The 18,180-nt window shown below is 44.5% G+C and overlaps 1 protein-coding gene across 2 annotated transcripts in view; it reads right to left on the bottom strand.

The window, feature by feature from the left end:
• The window catches only part of scube3 (signal peptide, CUB domain, EGF-like 3), a 66,934-nt gene that overhangs the window by 28,288 nt on the left and 20,466 nt on the right, over nt 1-18,180 (bottom strand). For both annotated transcript variants that reach the window (XM_031844555.1, XM_031844554.1), the window contains exon 4: nt 10,341-10,475. In XM_031844555.1, the coding sequence (XP_031700415.1) occupies nt 10,341-10,475 (135 nt within the window). The remainder of the gene's footprint in view (nt 1-10,340; nt 10,476-18,180) is intronic.

Below are 18,180 nucleotides of genomic sequence, written 5' to 3' on the forward strand. Positions count from 1 at the left end.
AGAGAGAGAGAGAGAGAGAGAGAGAGAGAGAGAGAGAGAGTTTTTAAAGCCAAAGACCATTCAGTAAACTTAGAGTTTGGTTTGAAATTAGATGTCACAAAGCTTATTTGAGGAGTGAAAATGCTCAAATTCCTGTCAGGCTTCCTGACCCTGAGTCACATATATGCCTACTGCTGGTGACTGACATGCCCAGTACCCCTTCACAAAGATTCAAGCACTTGTTGGAACATGCTCACTCGGTTCAGGCTATAAAGAGGAGGCTGCCTACTGAAAGGATAAACCTCCCAGCAGGAGCTGATCCCGTAGACCTGTAATTTTATTGAGGTAATCCCCCCATAAAGAAAAGAAAGGAGGAACACACTGGAAGAAACAACTCCTCGGTTAAATTCTCTTAGCAGAGACTCAGATCAAAAGAGGATTGCACTACAATAAAGGGTCAGCGCTCACTTTCATCAAGGTTGAAGCACTTCAGTAAGAATGTGTCAAACCTCTAAAAGCACAAAAGGAGACATTGAAGGAAAAAAAAAAAAAAAAAGGCTTTCATAAATCAAAGCTTTACTGACAAACATAAGATGCATAATTTCCGCGTGCTGTATAAATGCTTCATGAAGAGGTACAAAAGACACCAATCATGCATGTCCATGACTTAAGACCCTCACGTCATGAATTATTACACAAACGGACGCAGTGCTCCCTCTGCTTTGCTCTGTACTGTGATAACGCGGCTGCCTTCGCGGGGAGAAGACTGATTTAGTTGTGAAACCTTGCCGCCGCTACAGATGCAGCGACAAACCCCAGCTCAATGGCTCATTAAAAACCAAACACATCTCTCTCCGTTTCCTTCTCTTCTGGCGAACAGGGAGTCAGTGAGCAAGAAGACATCTCCATTAATGTCTCATTAAACCTGATGTGTCCATGAAGGGTGTTTGGAGGTCTAACTTTCTTAATTAGCCAACTTTTTTTTCATTTTGCTATAAATGTAAGCATTTGCATATGTGTTTGACATAAGTATCAACACCTGGTTAAGCTCATATAACCTTGCACGCTCTTCCCCTAAAGTCCAAATGTAAAGGGAAAAATCTGCATCGGTTATGTGGATGTCCAATCAGTGTTGATGGTAGATGTAGTCAATTGAAGCAATAAATTCCTAAGTGCATGCTATATTGAGAGAGAAAGCTGAGAGCTGCTGGAACCGTGTCGGCCTTGACTACATGTACCAAGATGCATTGCGCTCAAACTACTGATGCCCAGCCAAAACGTAGTGTAGCTGACGGTTATGAGCTATGCCTGTAGCCTACTTATGCAGGTAATAAAACAACACAGATGCACCGTAGTCCGAACCAATGCGAACCAAGAAGGCAACAACTATACTATTTCTTATTTTCCACATTGTCAACAGCAGCGCATTACAGCTTCACTCCCTCCGTTTTTACCTTTCACAATAACAGCCCAACTCAAATTTACTCAGCATTTTGCAAAGAAAACTTCCACGTATAGTAACACACACTCTCAGGGTTGGCGTCGGCGTCAGCATCCAACATAAATTGCCCACGCTGACACAACACACAACACAATGATTTCCGTTTCTGTCGGCATTTGAGAGCAATTGGAGGTAAGACACCACCAGTCGGTGTTTGCTCGCAGCAGTACCGATTCTGGAGGGTCCCCATCAGCCGTAGCCTCGGCCCCGCTGCATCTCTTTGGCTGAATATTCTGGCTTGAATAAATACGGTTGAACATCCGAGTCAACACTGTAAAATGTATCCTCGTCCATAACATCTTCTGCACTCGTATTTTGTGATGCCATTTTCGCTGTTGAAAATGTAGCTAGTTTGCGACACGTGTTTTTGAGCGGCGTCCTGAGCACACCCCTTGGCTACCAAAGAAGTACAAAGTGAAACAGCCTTTGGTTCTTCCCCGCCTCCAGCTACTTCACTGTCAAATCAAATGACGTCACTGGATGCAGTTTGCAGCTGTAAACTTTCTTGGTCAATACAGCACGCACTGAGGAATTCATTCACTACATTTACCATCAACACTGATTGCACATCCATATAAAAAAGGTGGCAAATTTTCCCTTTAATTACTTATTTATGTACTATTACTCCTGCCACCATAACCTCATTTAATTATGCCTTCTTGTTTTCCACATCTTTTGCCCAGAACTCAACCTGCCCTTGTATGTTTTTCCACTTGTAGCTGAAATCTACTCTAATCTTACTTTATTTCAAGTAGCTGACGATGTTCGGGTTTGATGACCCCCCTGGTTAAATACTTTCCATCACTTTAAGTCTGTCAACAAGTGTCACCAGGTCCTACAATCCTCTCACACTTTGCTGCCTGAGCTCCCGTCGTTGTTGCAGACAGGGTGAACTATCAGACACTGCAGCGACAGCCATCCCTGCTTAACAAAGACTCAGCACTGAACAAACACGGGGCCAGCGTTTCAGCTCTGAAGGCAAGAAAAAGAAAAAAAAAAAACATGGCAGGACTGAGTGAAGTGACCGTGAATGAGCGTCAACAGAGCAGCTGCTGTAAAGTGCTGCAAATTTCACAGCGAGGCGTATGGATATTTAAGTAGGATGTGGAATTCAGTGGTCCCTTTCCTCGGCCAGAGCAAGAAACAGACATCTATGAACACAACAGAGGATTGAATTTCCAGCTAAGTAACCCCCAAAAGATTACGAACTAAGGTTGTATTGTGCATCCCAAAACTCACTTCACTCCCCCTTTATTTCTATGTAGCCCCTTTCCCTCAAATGCTACAGAGCCATCCATCATTAACGGACTGGGGCCAGAACCTGGGCCTTCATCTCTCTGAAGACCAATAAAAGCCAACGTGTTGACACAATGGCCCTTTTCTCCAGGCCAGGCCCAGCTATCATCCACCGTGTGCAGTTCCCTCTAACTGGCTGCCAAAGGCCTCCAGTTTTTACCATTACTAAATGATGGGAAGCAGAAAGAAAAACATCCTTTCATAAGGAGGTGGATGGGAAAGCTAATGAGATGGGGGGGGGGGGGGGGGGGAGAGAGAGATACTAGATCATATGCACCCCGATCCACTAAAACAATCCGCTGACCCATAAAACATAACTATATGTAGGAACTAATAAAAACGATCACAGCTTTATCGGCACAGACCTGGACAGTCCAAAGTCTTGGAATTGAGAGGGAGCCTTTTCAAATAGCTAGCTACCAGACTGGATATGAGTTTTCACACAGCTCAACACAGACGGGCGTCATCAAAACTACTGCACTTGTGGTTAAAAAAAAAAAAAAAAAGGGAACACTGCAATTGACCAAGAAAACAAGTGGGAGTGTTCCCTCTGCAAAGGAGCCACAACTTTATCCTCACCAAGAGAGGCCGTGACCTCTGCACCCACCACTAAGAGCTCATGTTGTTGCCAGAAGCCAATAAATCCCTTTGTTGTTCAGTTCGCTCAATAATAACCTGTATGTTAAAGAAAGAGTTTGGCATTTTGGAAAACATGTTCACAACTGCTTTCTTGCTGAGAGTTCGATGAAAAGATTGATACCACGCTCATAGCTCATTTATATTAGTATAAAGATTGTTTGTTTATTCCATAAAAAACTTGCAATAAAACCGTGTTTTTACACGTCTGTTTTTGTACAGACTGTTTCCATTCTTTGTTCTAATTATTTTAATGTGACCCACTGAGGTCATGTTGAGCATTTTGAGCGCTCACTTTTCTATTCTTACCTAAAGAGAACACCAGCATGAACCTTGGGGATAAAGTGCCCACAGCAAATTATTCTTTGATCTCTTGAAGCAAAATCAATTTCTGTCATTAAGTCGGTGGAACTTCAACTTAATATGTGAGATCTGCCGCAGCACCTCCAGGACATTGCATTAAGTGCATGGTCACAACACACAGCCACCTTTTTGAAAACCAGCAGGTCAGGACAACAGAGAAGGTGAAAGCAAATAAAGATTTACTGATGATGGCGACTCCTGAGGGTGTGGAGAGAGATTGATTGGAGCTCAAATCACTATTTCAGCCAGTGGCGTTAAAATTTTAACTCCATCGCTTGTCAAGTCAATTTATTTATTTTTATTTTTATAAATATATATATATATATATATATATATAGCGCCAACTCACCACAGAAGTTATCTCATGACACTGTTCATGTACAACAGATCCACTCTTTCATTAACAGAGAGCCAACAATCCCCCAAGAACAAGCAGCGCGACAGCAGCAAGGAGAACTTCCCTTTTGTGAGGAATTAACAAGCCGCATACCAGCTCTTACTACACTGCACAAAAAACAACTGAAAACATATCTTCTGACATGAAAGCATCTGTATGATGCACAAAGGACCTTCAGGCTCTGTAGGTCTGCCCTCCTGAGCTAAACTCTCCCTACCAAGAAAAGAAGCAACAGTAAACTTTCAACAGCAGGACGTTTTAACATCACAGGTGGAACTGCGCAAAAGAAGTTAACATGGGTGCTCCAGCTAAAATGCAGACGTACAAGATCCTGGAACAAAAGATCCAAGGAGGCCACAAGTTCTTCACCGCAGAGCTGCAAGCTCTCTTAAACCTGAGAACCATGTAGTGGAGAGACTGAAACAATGGGGCTGAAGTAGTGGACGGCATGCCAAGGGTTTATGGTCTGCTCTGAGTGCTTAGGGTAGAGAAAAGAGGGCTCGCGGTCCACGCTGAGATGCTGTCATACGTCTCAGAGGGGAGACGGTCCCTGCTTTGCTCGACGCTGGCTGGAGAACATTAAGAAGCTAGTGTTGGTTGGTTACAAATTGAAAAGAAGGGGCCTAAGCATGGAGCCACCACACTATTAAAGCAGCATTCCTTCCTCTTAGATAATGGGCCCTTAAAAGTTTTAATAGGAGGATAAAAATGTCAGCGCATGAAAAGGAGAATGGCAAAGGAGCTGAACCGGATTGAGTTGAGTCGAGCTGTGCTGCGACGCAGATGGTCAGAGAGAGCAACGGGGCAGTCGGTCTGTCAAGGGGAGTAACTCTTCCCCAACGACTCCGTTCATAGAGAATCCATCCAAGTGCTACTGTTTGGTCTGTTGTGCAAGCGCTGATTTGCTCCAGCTCCCCAAGGCCTCGTTGAGGCTGCTCATTTCACTCCCTTTCCTCTGAGAGGAGCCACTGAAAGTGCCGAAAGCGGAGGATGGAAAAGACAGCAGAGGGCATTCTGGACAGAAAGATGTCATTGCCAAAGCGCTCAATGTTCAACTGTATTAGTGTACTGTGCTCCTGAGAACAAAGCACACACTATATCGGTACCATATGCTCCAAAAACCATAGTTTTCTAATCGGTGTGTACAGTTGAAAGTGATACTGCTAGTAAATCAGAATATGCGTTTGCGTTGACACACGGGTGTATTTGCATAATGTATGCAGGTTGTGTGCGTCTGCCCATCTGTGTCACAGACAGTTGTGCAGCACCTGCTGGGGACGTGCCACTCTCGCCTTCACTCCTCCTCCCATCCTATCAAGGTCACCTCCCTGTGCAGTCCCTAAGGAGCCATGCATCCCGCCAGCAGAACAGACAACACGGCAGCACAGCACAGCTCTCTTTATAAAGACAAAAGATATGAGGTGCGGTGTGTTATTACAGAATCACATTCTTTCCAAAAGTCAAAAAGGGAGAGGCAGCTGAAGAAGGCATCTGTCTCTGCAGGGCTCAGTCTGGCCCTCTGGTTAAAGCCATGACAGCCAAGTGTTAGTGGAAAAACCCCACTGGCACTCAGGCAGTCCGCAGCATCGTGCTGGGCCGGCCAGCTTAGTGATGGCCTTCAACAAACCTACGAGCAAAAAGGGATGCCCGTCTGGGGAATTCAGTGGCAAGGCAGCCAACATTTGCTCCAGCCCGAGCCACTGATGTATATTTGTTCAAGGGTGGGGAGAGGCGGGTGGGGAGGACATAGTAAAGTCTGGCCAAAGAGGGAAGATAATGTCGGAAAGAGACGGAGGGAAAGTAAGAACAGAACATATGAGGGGTGGACAGAGAAAGACAAGTGGGACAGTAAAGTGTCCCGGGTGTCTTCATCTCTGCTGCTGGGCTAACGGGAGAGACTTAATAGGCAGCAATGGGAGCACCAGGCGTTCCCTTCGCTCCACTTCCCCGGAAAAGGAAAAGAGCCTGGTTACACGGTTGGGCTGCAGAGCAATGGAGCAGCGACTTCTGCACTTGTAAAAACAGTTCTGTGGCCAATGCACAGACAGGCAGGCAGGCCTGCTGAGAACCAACATGGGGAACATGTAAGAACCGTGTCAGCTTCTGCACAGCGGGACATCCACGCAGCACAAGACACGAGCATACACAACAACCCATACTTTTTCCTTTCGCGAATACAAACAGCTAAAATATATTTGAGTTTTCAGTATTAAACGTTGCATCATTGGAATGATGGAAACTGGCCCTTGAGCAGCGCATTACTTCATGAAATTAAAATGTGCAAACAGTCTGCTACAATGGACATCACATTCAAAGAAAGTAAGTTAGTTTATCCGTTTACGACAGCAACAAAACATCAATAAAACAGGGTTCGATGACTCCATGTCTGATTTCATACAGGAGGAATGTGACAGCCGACGAGCAAAGCCAACTGAGAATATGATGCAAACATTTATTATGGATTTGATCATATTTATTGGAAAATTGCTTGCGCTGCTGCAGTTCTGGCCAGCACAGAAAAAACCCATATCCTGAAGTGGACATGCCACGGTCTGCATCAAAATGGCATTTCAAAAATGCGTCCGAATGAGCCTCCAGCCGGATTAAATGAAAATGAGAGAGCAGAGAGGGAAGCGAATGAAAGTTGTAAACACAGGAAGAGGTTTTCTTTGACAAAGTAAACATTTCCTGGAAAGACGAGGCCTACTGTAGAGAAAAAGAGCAATGCTTGTATCCACAGTCAGGTGACTGATGAAAAAAAAAAAAACATTGGAGGAAAGTGTTCTATTATTCTTTCCAATATGGTAAAATAAGTAAATGTTTTGGCAAGAATGATTTCAACATGAAGTGGCCCACATTGAACTGTACTATTGTACACAGTTATGGTTTTTTCTTTAAACGTCATTTTTCTGTTTAAAAAAATGTTATACGAGACATGGACGTTATCCTTCCTTCCACACAAAGCCAGCCACACTCGTGCCGTAGTCATTGGCAGTGTGACAGGAAGTTTGATCCAGAGCACTCAACTTCTTTTCATTTAACTTGAGCTAGTTCAACTTGTTCAGCTGTGCTGTCTCTCAAGCAATTCTGCAGAGCTGAAGATTCAAATTTCAAATCACATATTTGGTGTGTTTTTGAGCTGACAATCTGACAGAATACAAAAGTTACAATATGTGACTTGCATAACAGCCCATAAGTGCACACTTAAGGTAATTGCCCAACCGGATGATGCACAGGACTAACATTATGGGTTGACTGAGCTTGGATTTCCAGAATTCCAATGTGCTGGATCCCGTCTCACGCACACATAGTACGTCCCTGTTATCCCCCTATATAAAAAGAGACGATAAATCAAACGCACAGCAGCGGGACCCTTCTTGACCTAAATGGCATTCCTATCAACCACTGAGCACCTTGGCTGGCCTTTCACAGGCTTTATTTCTTGACGGGGAGAAATGATTGGGGAGAATAAATGAACTGTTACATTTTGGCCAGCTAGACGATGGAGCCTTCATTTGGCCGGAGTTATTCCTGCTCAGGGGGGCAGGGGCAGGTCTAATAAGAGACAGGCCAGCAGCAGCCTTGTCGTTAGCTGAGAGGCTGGCAGACCCCTGCTGCCTAATTGGCACAAGCTCACTGCTTAACAAGGGCTTCCTACCAGCGCTACACTGCACTGACCATGCTCTCCACTGTCCCCAGAAAGACTTGCAGAAGTTGCCCAAGGAACACTTGAACCATTAATGAAAGAAATGGAAAGCTGATGTCTTTTTAATGAGAACAATAATGCTCATGAGCAAACTGCACTCCAGGCGTTGCTCTTTAAGAGGGGCCTTTGCAGAATGGATGGAGCGTTGCATTTGAAGCGACTTGGCTGGAAGATTAAATCAGTTTTAATTTCCCCCCTCCCTCTGAGCCACTTGTACATATATTTTTTTCAGTAAGCAAGGAAAGTGATATTTGCAGCAATTCTGCAGGGTGATTGTCCAATAACTGGGCGAGTCTCTTCCTCACTACCTCCATGTTCCCTCAGACACACACTGCTGTAATAAGAGCAGTAATAATAAGCAGACGAGTAGTTGCTCTGTCTGTTAGTCTTTCAAAAAATAATGAAACAATGACAGAGCGGCGGAGTGAAGGAAGTTTGAAGATTTATGGCAGCTTTAATCTCTTGCTCCAAATGGGTCTCATCTGGAGGCAATAAAGACAAATTTAATATGGAAATGGAAGATTAACAGGAACTGAGGGCATTTATCAAGAAAGAAAAGACAGAGGAAGTGAACGAGAGACGGGGGGGGGGGGGGGATTGGAGAGACTGGACCGGTGCTCACAGTCTGCCTCTGACAGATATAGCAGTAGCGCTTTGAAACACAAGAACCAGCTTTTCACTCCACTCTAATAACACTGCGTTTATGAAATGTAAACATTGACAGTTCAAGGCCAGGCTGATCTCATAAAGCAGACTTCCAAGATCCTCGGTTCACCATCCAGGGGACTTAGGATCATCACAGTCTAATGACTCCCAGCAACGAGCAGTTATCATACAAAAGAGAGGAGGGCAGAGACGGAGAGGGCTTTGTGAATGACAAGTGCTGCAAACGCCCAGGAAGCAAAAGATCTACAACACAGTCCCAGAGCCGAGGAGTCGGTGGACAGCTGATTAATTACTCCTTGAATAAATGCGTTTCTGTGATAGTGATAACAGCTGTTTATTTCCTCCGATGTTGCTGTTCTGATCCGTGGATAAACCTGCCAAACAAAGAACAGAAGCAGGCAACGCTGTGCCACATGTACAGCGAAACAAACAAGAAGAAAAGTAACTGCACGACACAGAACAGCACAGGGAACACAATCAATTCGATTTTTATTTTGGGAGTGAAAGTCCCAATTATCTAAATCTCCAGCAACAAAATATCTCTCCTTTTAAAGTCTGTATAATAATTAGTACGGATGTCTCACAGCCTGCCATTGTTAGTCTATGACAATGGCATAGACTAACATCTATGCCTAAATAAAATCCTTATTTCAAACTGAAATAAGGATTTTAATATGTTAGAACAATATATTCTACCAGTCTATTGGGAACAAAAGAGGATTCGCTTTCAGTCCACGTCGGGCTTTCGGTGCAGTGCAACATTATTTCAGACTATTAGGGTTTCAGAATAATGGGCTGTCGGAAAAAAAGGGCAGTCCCATTTCAAAAAAGGGGGAAATAACGTTTTGTATCATCGTTTCATCGCTACTAACGCGCTCCAGACAGCAGCTCGCCGCAGAAATTCAACAGTCCGTCTCCTAGCAATGCCGGCTCTCAGCTGCCAGTCAACGGCCTGACTTTCAGACATTGGAAAAGTACACTGTAGTGTTATCATTGTTTGAAAGCATTGTAGGTTGGCTTTTAGTTTGTACGTATGATGATAATAAGATTCAATCGGGAAAATAACTCTTAAGTGATTCACCAAAAATGTCTTTGGCACCACGAATGGAAAGGACTCAGAATTAAACTCTGTACATCAACAGGTTTTGTGAAAAATGCTCGAGCCATTCCACGATTTAGCGATACGTACAGCGACAGCCGAGCAGTCTCTAATCAGACATCTTCGATCCCTGAAGTGTCCTCGGGCAAGATACTGAACCCCATCTGTAACAGACGACAACCTCTGTGCTGTTGTTTCAGACTTTTCAAATTCTACATTGTCTGCGACAAGACAATATGCACAATAGAGATATTTTCCTTTGCTTTGCTTTACATACAGCTGTGACGTTGTGAACATCTGCATATCCACAGTGCGCCTTGCTGTCTGTTGAGTAAGCCTCAGAGCAGGTTGGCTCTGTACCTTCTCCTGTCACGTCTCCATCCCACAGGAATGCTCCATAAACAAGAGGTGTGTCTGCCCCAGGCTACACCTTTAATTGTTTTCTCTGCTCACAGTCCCCCGAAGGCCACTCTCATACCACTGCTACCTTAAAATGCTGCCAAGCACTAGATTGGCTCAATTTGAAAGGGTGGGAGAAAAACAAAGAGATTTATTCCCTTTCTTCTTCTTTTTTTTCTTTTCCCCCTCAGACTGGAGACACCTACCATTGAACAACATATGTGTTGTTCAATGGTAGATGTGCTATTTCCCATAAAGCATCAAAGCGTGTGTGTGTGTGTGTGTGTGTGAGATTAACCTTTAGGCCTTTGGATACAGGTATGCTGGTTGTCACTCAGGAGGAATCCTTCTCTGCAGCGGCACTCGTAGCTGCCCATCATGTTGACACAAATCTGTTGGCATCCACCGTTGCCTTCTGAGCACTCATCCACATCTGCCAGGAGAAAACACGCACAAAACAAAATTAATGAGACAGAACAAATACGACACAGATTACCGTTTGTCGGAAGGTCGTCTGGGATCAAATCATAACCCATTAAATGGACAAGTAACTCGGAATGACAAACGGAGACGGTAGGAACAAACATACGCGATACATAGAGCAAAAGTAATTGTTTATGAAAGATCTTCTCTGGACCAACACTAATTCTGAAAGAGCATAAAGTGTACAAAAATACTCTGTTACAAGTTAAAGGCACTGAAATGTCACTTAAGAGGATGTATGTATTATCAACAAAATGTACTCAAAGTATCAAAAGTAAAAGTACAAAAAATGGCCCTTGAATGAGTATTATACGATTATATTATTTGATTATTATAAGTGGTGCATTAACGTGTCAAGCAGAATTCTACGGCTGCAGTTGGTTAAGGAAGAGAAAGTTTTAACTACATGTTGGGTAGTTTGATCTGTAAAATATTTTATTTCATATGTTCATTATATGTTTCGTATGTTAAATCCTAATCTTTCAAATAATTAGTAAGCAAATCTCTCAAGTAAATGTAGTAAAATATATAGCTATATATATCTAGAGGAAGGAAATACTCAAATACCTCACTACCTCAAATGTTGTAATACTTGAGTAAATGTACTTGGTAACAATCCATCACTGAATATGATACAATTCATGAAACCCGACTGTGTTTGATAAAGAAAAATAAATGGTGTATTACAATTTGACTGAAAACATTCAAGTTAAAAAAAACTGCTTTTTCACACCTAGAATACATTTATTTTTAATTTAAAGTGTTTTAAATAATGATTTAGAAATGACTCACTTCCAAAATCAAACACAATAACCAGAGAGGTTGTGCTTTGAGTGAGATGTCATACAAAAGTAAAACACAAGGCACAAAAAGAAGTGTTTGGATATTATGAAAAGCCAGAGGAGCTTGTCTTAAGCCGTTTGAGGAGGCCGTGTCTATCTTAATGGTTATCTGACATGGCGGCACACTGAGTTGCACTGAAAACCTCCAACTGTGCAGCACTAAGCCGTAAAAATGCACATGCAGCATAATCTCCAGGCAAGTGGGAAACCTGATCCACCTGGGCCAGAGTACCCGCTGATGACGAGTGTCTGTCAGCCCCATGACGGGAGGAATGCAGGGAGAGGGAGGAAGGAGGTGGAGGGGGGGGGGGGGGGGGGGGAAGCAGGAGGGTAACAAGCAACCATGTGAACCCTCCTCAAGTGCATACAAAGGCAGAGCATTTACAAAGGTGTCGCCTGAGGCCTCGTCCTGCCTCAGGGCAAGAAATGGGAAACTGACCACGAATGAGAGTTGCTGACTTCATTTCCACCGATAATGAATTGTGCACATCCAGCTGTTCTCTCCTAATGGCACGAAACTAGTTTCTTTTCCCCCAACCCATTGTGTGACTCAACAAAACAAAACAAATGAACAGCGGCGGAACATCTATAAATCTTTTGATACATTTGTTTATTTTCAACATGAAAGATCTTGCACGATGTCATCTTCTTTTACATTTGTTTTAATGCTTTTGTTTGTCTGCCGTGCTGCAGGCCTCCCCCTGTGCGTGACTGTACTCTGGCTCTGGAGGTAACTCTTCCCCCGGAGACCCGGGCTCTGTCCCTCACTACCCACCACACTGGAACATTATCCATCCCTCTGCTCGATGCATCAATAATCTGCTGTATACACAAGGTTTTCTTTTAATAAACCGTCATGCGAAACTAATTTACTGTCTATTTGTCCAGTCTGAGAAGGCGTCTAGATTAAGTTTCCTTTCTGGGGAATTCTTGGCCCGGCAGAGATTGAAATTAAACTTCACTCTGTCCTCTTCTTTCTTTCTTTTTTCCCCCCACATAGAAACGAAGGGACATGAGGATTCACCAAATGCATAAACACACACAGACTGTGCTCACAAAGTGGCACCTGGCAAGGCAGACATCTTTGGGGTTGTTAAGTAGGTCAGAGGCAGGTAGCACTCATGACCTTCGCCGACTTGCAAAGTCTGCTGTCCTGTTCTCACATTCCATCAGCAACACTGTCTCGTTCCTCTGAAAACTATGTGCCCTGTCAGCTGAGGTTGTTGGGGGGAAAAGCATCACTCTGCAGCTAAGTAAAGCAGTGCATTCATAGAAAAATAAAAATCAGTAAAGTTAGACTTTATATCAGAGTAAAAGAAGGACAGTTTAGAAAATAGTTGGACGGGCTTTCATTCAAACTGTGTGGCTGCCTTGGTGTTGACCGCATGGTCTCATCTCCCCATCATGAAAGTGGCAGCAACAGAGAGAAGACCTTTGAGCTGACGGAAGCTGCCAACCACCCACAGCCGCACCTTTACAGATAAACTGTAGCAGGCACCAAAAAAAGCCAAACTCCACGAGAAAACATCCTAACACACACATAAAGTCTCTCTCTCTCACTGACACACACACCAAAAATGTAAAAAGGCTACACAAATACAACAGAACTCGGCACATGCATAAAAATGCCCATGAGAAATGCAGCCAGCCTCAGAGGGCCTGGGGGAATTCTCTTTCCATACCTACAGCGCATCAATGAAGGTTTCATTTCCTGATTCCTTCATCCCTCCAAATGAGGCGTCGCCTGTCAGAAGATCTCTCCTGTTTAAATAGCTCCCATAATTGCCTATGTTGTGTGCTGGGTGAGGCTGGCGTCCAAAGCAAATATTTCCAAGCGGAAAGGGGTTCTGGCATGGCCAGGAGAAGTGCTCATGTTATTTGGTCTTAGGTTTTTTTTTTTGTTTTTTTTATTCTCTTGAGAGAACGGAAAAAAACCCGACTTAATCAAGTTAAAAGGGCTGCCTCACTTCTGAAAAATGAGACTCGTCTCGGCTCTATCCCTGCTTCATCCGAGGAGTCGAAGGGAAAAGGAAGGTTCAAACGGAGAGAGATTAAGAGATTGGTTGTGTTTGCGGAGGCCATGTCCGCTGGTTCCTCAGATAGCCTTGACTGTATATATAACATTTGGCCTTGCGCAAAGCTTTAGAGTCATGTAAACATGGTGGTTGCCTTACAGAAACTCCTAAACCCTTATTTTGGAGAAACACTCAACTCCTTTGCTCACATATTTTTTAAGGTTCAGCGACTTTGGGGGCATTTATTGCTGACCCAGAGGGGGGGGGGGGGGGTTTTGCCAGGGGGGGAAGAGTGAAAAACTACCACCGTCTGTCATCAAAGCTGTCCATGCATCCATCCCACTGCTCGGCTTCTGCCTGGATCAGACAGAACTGTCTCTGTGGTCCAGACAGACCAGACGAGGAGGTGAGTGGACGGACACTGGCCTCTTTGGGCATTTCGTTTACAGGCACACACTATTTAATAAGGCAGAAAATCGGAGCCATGTGCAGCGACAGGGAGCAAAACAGCTGGTGGACTGCAGGAGGCGACCATGTTGCTCTGGTAGATGAACAGGCACCGGCGTGGCTTGACGGAAGCCAGTGTCAGTGCGGAAGGAGAGTGGCGCATACACAGCCAGCTCCAATTAAAACAAGATCCTCTCTTATTTTAAAACAGGATTACAGGATTTCCTCTTTGTCTCGGTCGCTGCTGAGAGTTCAATGACACGCCGCATTTCTTCAACCCGACTTGCATGAGCAGCGAGCAAAGGCGCCAGGTTTGAACCCGGTATGGGGGGGGGGGGGGGGGCAACTGAGTTCACATACGCTGGAACTGGCTTTGTGTTAACAAACACCTAGCCTCACTCTGACACACGTCTGCTGAGGTTGCATAAATTGATATGTTGCAGGAAGTCCTGATCTTTCATCTGCAGAACACACGCTCACTTAAATCAAAGAAGAGCATTTCAAACTGGAAGTTTATTCATTAGGACACTTGCAGTATTTAGCTTTGAACAATTTATTAGTTCCAGCGCTCTCTGTCTGACGGACCCAGTGTTGTTCAATACAACTGACTCACATCTGCTATGTAAACATGATTTAAATCTCTGTTTACTGGAGTATTTTATTCTTGAATCAGCAGGTAGGGATCACTTTTATGCCAATATATATACACAAAACTCATTCAGCTTTGATTGAACTCAGACCTTTTGGACTTTGGGCCTGTCTCCCAGGTAACCCTTTTGGGTAAATAAGCACATGCTTAGACTCCACGTCTAATCTCTCACTGAGTTCTTTCCAAATGAAAAAAAAAAAGATCATGCTAAAAGGCATTTCTACATTCCTCCAAAACAAGTCTGGAAGTATTTTAAAAACAAAACCCCTGGATAAGTGTTTGGGTGGACAGCTTTATGCCAAGGAGACGAGAGGCCCTGCGCTGACGGCTCCCAGTCTGCAACATCCCTAAGCCCAATCTCAGGCTTGAGTTTCCCCCAAAGCCCTGCCAGTGGGCTCAGCTGGAATTGTTCATTTCATGGTGGATGGGACGGAACAATCCTGAGAGAAGAGAGAGAGTGTGTGTGTGTGTGGATACACTCTTCAGGAGCAGGCTAATGCACCAATCTCAAATCCGTCCTTTAACTCATCACTCCAGCTCCTCTCCTCTGAACTGTGGAGAGACTCTCTTGTCCGAACTCGAACCGTGCGTGTCACAACAATCAAAGTGACTGCTAACTGTGGAGACAGCGGGGAAGTGAGCAGGGTTAGTGCTAAGCCTAAGAAGTGTCTCTACTACCCTTAACCCCTCTGGGTATGATGGGAGCGGGGTTAACCAGATCATCACTTCCCTGACTCAATCCCACATATCCGGGAGTTAAAAAGCGACTAGAATGAAATGTTTTCTGCACAAGTGAAGGGTGAGGTCGTTCTCATCACTGCCTCGGAAGAGTGGCCAAAGCAGTTAAAAGGAATGCATTTAAGAGCGCAGCAAACGCTGCGGGGCAAATCAGAGTGACGCTCTTTGATGACTACTTTTCCCCATCAAGAGCTGGTCAATAATACATCACTCTGAAACCTCCTGTTTGATTAGTCAACCTTGCGACGTGATCCCAAAGGATTACAAGAGCAGGGGTACGGGCTCGGCCAGGCGGGGACTCAAGAGACTTCGTGGTGGATGACAGATGACAGATTAAGCTTTTCTGTCAGAAAGATTGAGGGACATTCTCAAAAAGAATCTCTTAAAAAAACAATGTCACGATACAATTAGCAAGCCAATTAGCAAAACACCAAACAGTGTTAACTGACATGACCGTTAACCGCTATTCTTCAAAAGCCCATTTCAAAGCCGAAACGACTTTTGAGTTATAGATCATGTTACGTCTTTGGGGAAGGTTAAAGTAAAAGGGCGTTCATTTCCCTATAGATTGCACAGGGAATTGAGCACTACTGAATCAATACAAACCAAATCAGTGTTGGTCAATAGAAATCTGAGACCCCCCCCAAAAAATCTGTTCTCTGGGCAACATGGGGGCTACATGTACGACGCATGATGAATATGAGTAAACATGCAATGATGAAAGCGTTTCCTTTACAGCACGGTGGCCCTCTGTCAAACATCTGTCCATTTCATTCATCCTGCTTGTATTCCTCCCAGCGAGTCACACTCAGGCCGCATGCGATTGTGGCATTTCCACTTTATGGGGAGCGTAAGAAAACATCTTCACTTGTGTCTTTTAGTTCCACATCGGGGCGAAACATTGTGATTTGTGGTTGCGGAGAACCGGAGTATTTGCGCAGATGCTTGCGATATTAAGCTACTGATAAGAGGGTATTTGGGTTTCTGTAGGACCTCACCCAAAACGCATAGGTCATAAATGTGGGGACGGTGGTGCTACAGTGGGGAGCCAATAGCCTTCCTGCATCTGGTTTTCATTCTAAAGAGGATGTGTGTTTTGGATTAAATTGACATTGATTCCTCTGTTTTTCCTAAGACTCTAAAGATCCTTTACAGCCTCGCCATGAAGGAGGTGTGGTGATTAAATACCATCCCTCTCTTACCTCTGCGAGATAATAGTCGTGACATTCATAAAAGATGTAATCAAGTTCTTATATGCTTCACTTCCTCTCTCCAGTGTGATTTGAGAGGGTACAATGGCTCCCTGTGAGGTAAATTATACAGTGAGTGACATCTCACTCCGCACAGACAGGAGCAGTGTGCTGTGATATTGCATTGCTTCCACCTTGCTGACTCCCTGACATCTTGGTGGGATTTAGGGCAGTCGGTGGAGACCTCGGGGGAAAAAAAACAGAGCATCCCGGGTGAGGCGCACTAGGCAGCATTCTGCTTCACGCTCCGCCGCCTTCTGCCACCGCCCGATGTCATTATGCTGCCAACACATCCAATTACAAGCGGCCGTGTGGCACGTGCCGCAGCGAACAAACAAAGAAGACATCGACAGGGATGAGCGTGCATTGGCCTAACTCGAGTCCCTGAGCTGACCATCTCTCTCTCACACACACACACACACACACACACACACACACACACACACACACACACACACACACACACACACACACGCGCGCGCGCGCGCTGTACTGGCTGAAGAAAAGCTGAGAGCTGAGAACAAGCCGTTATGGACACCACCGAGAGTTTATGCGGCGATGTAACCATGAAAAGCAGCCGAAATAAAACAAAATCACTTGAGCTTTTTGGAGAAACAACATGGGGTGAATCCAAAGAGAAGCACCTGAAAGATCTGTAAACTGAACTTCTGAGGATCAGGTGAATGTCTCCTCCTCTGCAGCCTCGGCACATCTGGTCTATAAGGGTTCTGAGGGTCTGACCTAGTCTGGGAACCAGCTGCTTAGGCTCTCCTCTCCAGGGCCAAGGGGACTAATCTTTTCTCAGGGGCCGAAAGGAGCTTAAACCTGGAAGAGGAAGCTGGGGCCTTAAACATGAAACCTCGGCTATACCTCTTCCTCTTCTCTCTTGTGTTTGTGCAGAGGATTATTTCCTTTAGCAGAGCAGAGTGGAGGCATTAGAAGGAGTTAAATTCCTGAGAAAAGATGTCTTTAGAGCCCTTTCAGGTCTCAAAGCAAGAGTTGGATTTGTACTTGACAGCTAAGCCATGCGTCGATTAAAAAAAATATCCAACCATTTAATAAGTCATTTGATCGCTATCTTCACAGGATTATGAGGGAATTTCTGAGTCAGATCTCAACCAGGAAGTCTCTGCGCCTTGTGTACAGGTCTGCAGGAAAAAATAAAAAAAAATTGTGGAAAGCTCTCTCCTGTTTGATTATGAAAATGTGTATCAAAGTTATCAATGGATGCAAATCTGTTGGATGCAACAGCAGCAGCCACACAACCATACATTGCAATCACAGCTGCACGCAAGGCAGGAGCTGATCCACGGCACAGCAAATGATCCACGCACAACTCGACAACGTTGCTAAATGGCTTGGAAAATAGCCCTGCTTTACCCCGAGATACAAGTGCACGAGGGAGGAAGACGCTCAGAGAGACAAAGAGACAAATACAGTAAGAGTGAGAGAATCGACAAGTCAGTGCAGGTTTATTATCGATCTAAAAGATGTGAGTTTTTGTTCCATTCCACTTTAATCCCGGCATTGAATGCAGTCCATCCAGTAAACTGATACGAGTCCGTTGCCTCGTGTGCCCACATGCAAAAGCGCCTTCCCAGTGAATCACTGTTAAGTGCTGAGAAGTTTTCCTGTCATCACTTCATTCACCTCGATGCGAAATCCGCTGTAGCAAGTCGCCGGTTGCTTTCTTCTACAAAACAAACAGCTCACA

Source organism: Anarrhichthys ocellatus, unplaced genomic scaffold (genome assembly GCF_004355925.1).
Source record: "Anarrhichthys ocellatus isolate YVR2014 unplaced genomic scaffold, GSC_Weel_1.0 scaffold5, whole genome shotgun sequence".
Classification (NCBI taxonomy): Eukaryota; Metazoa; Chordata; class Actinopteri; order Perciformes; family Anarhichadidae; genus Anarrhichthys; species Anarrhichthys ocellatus.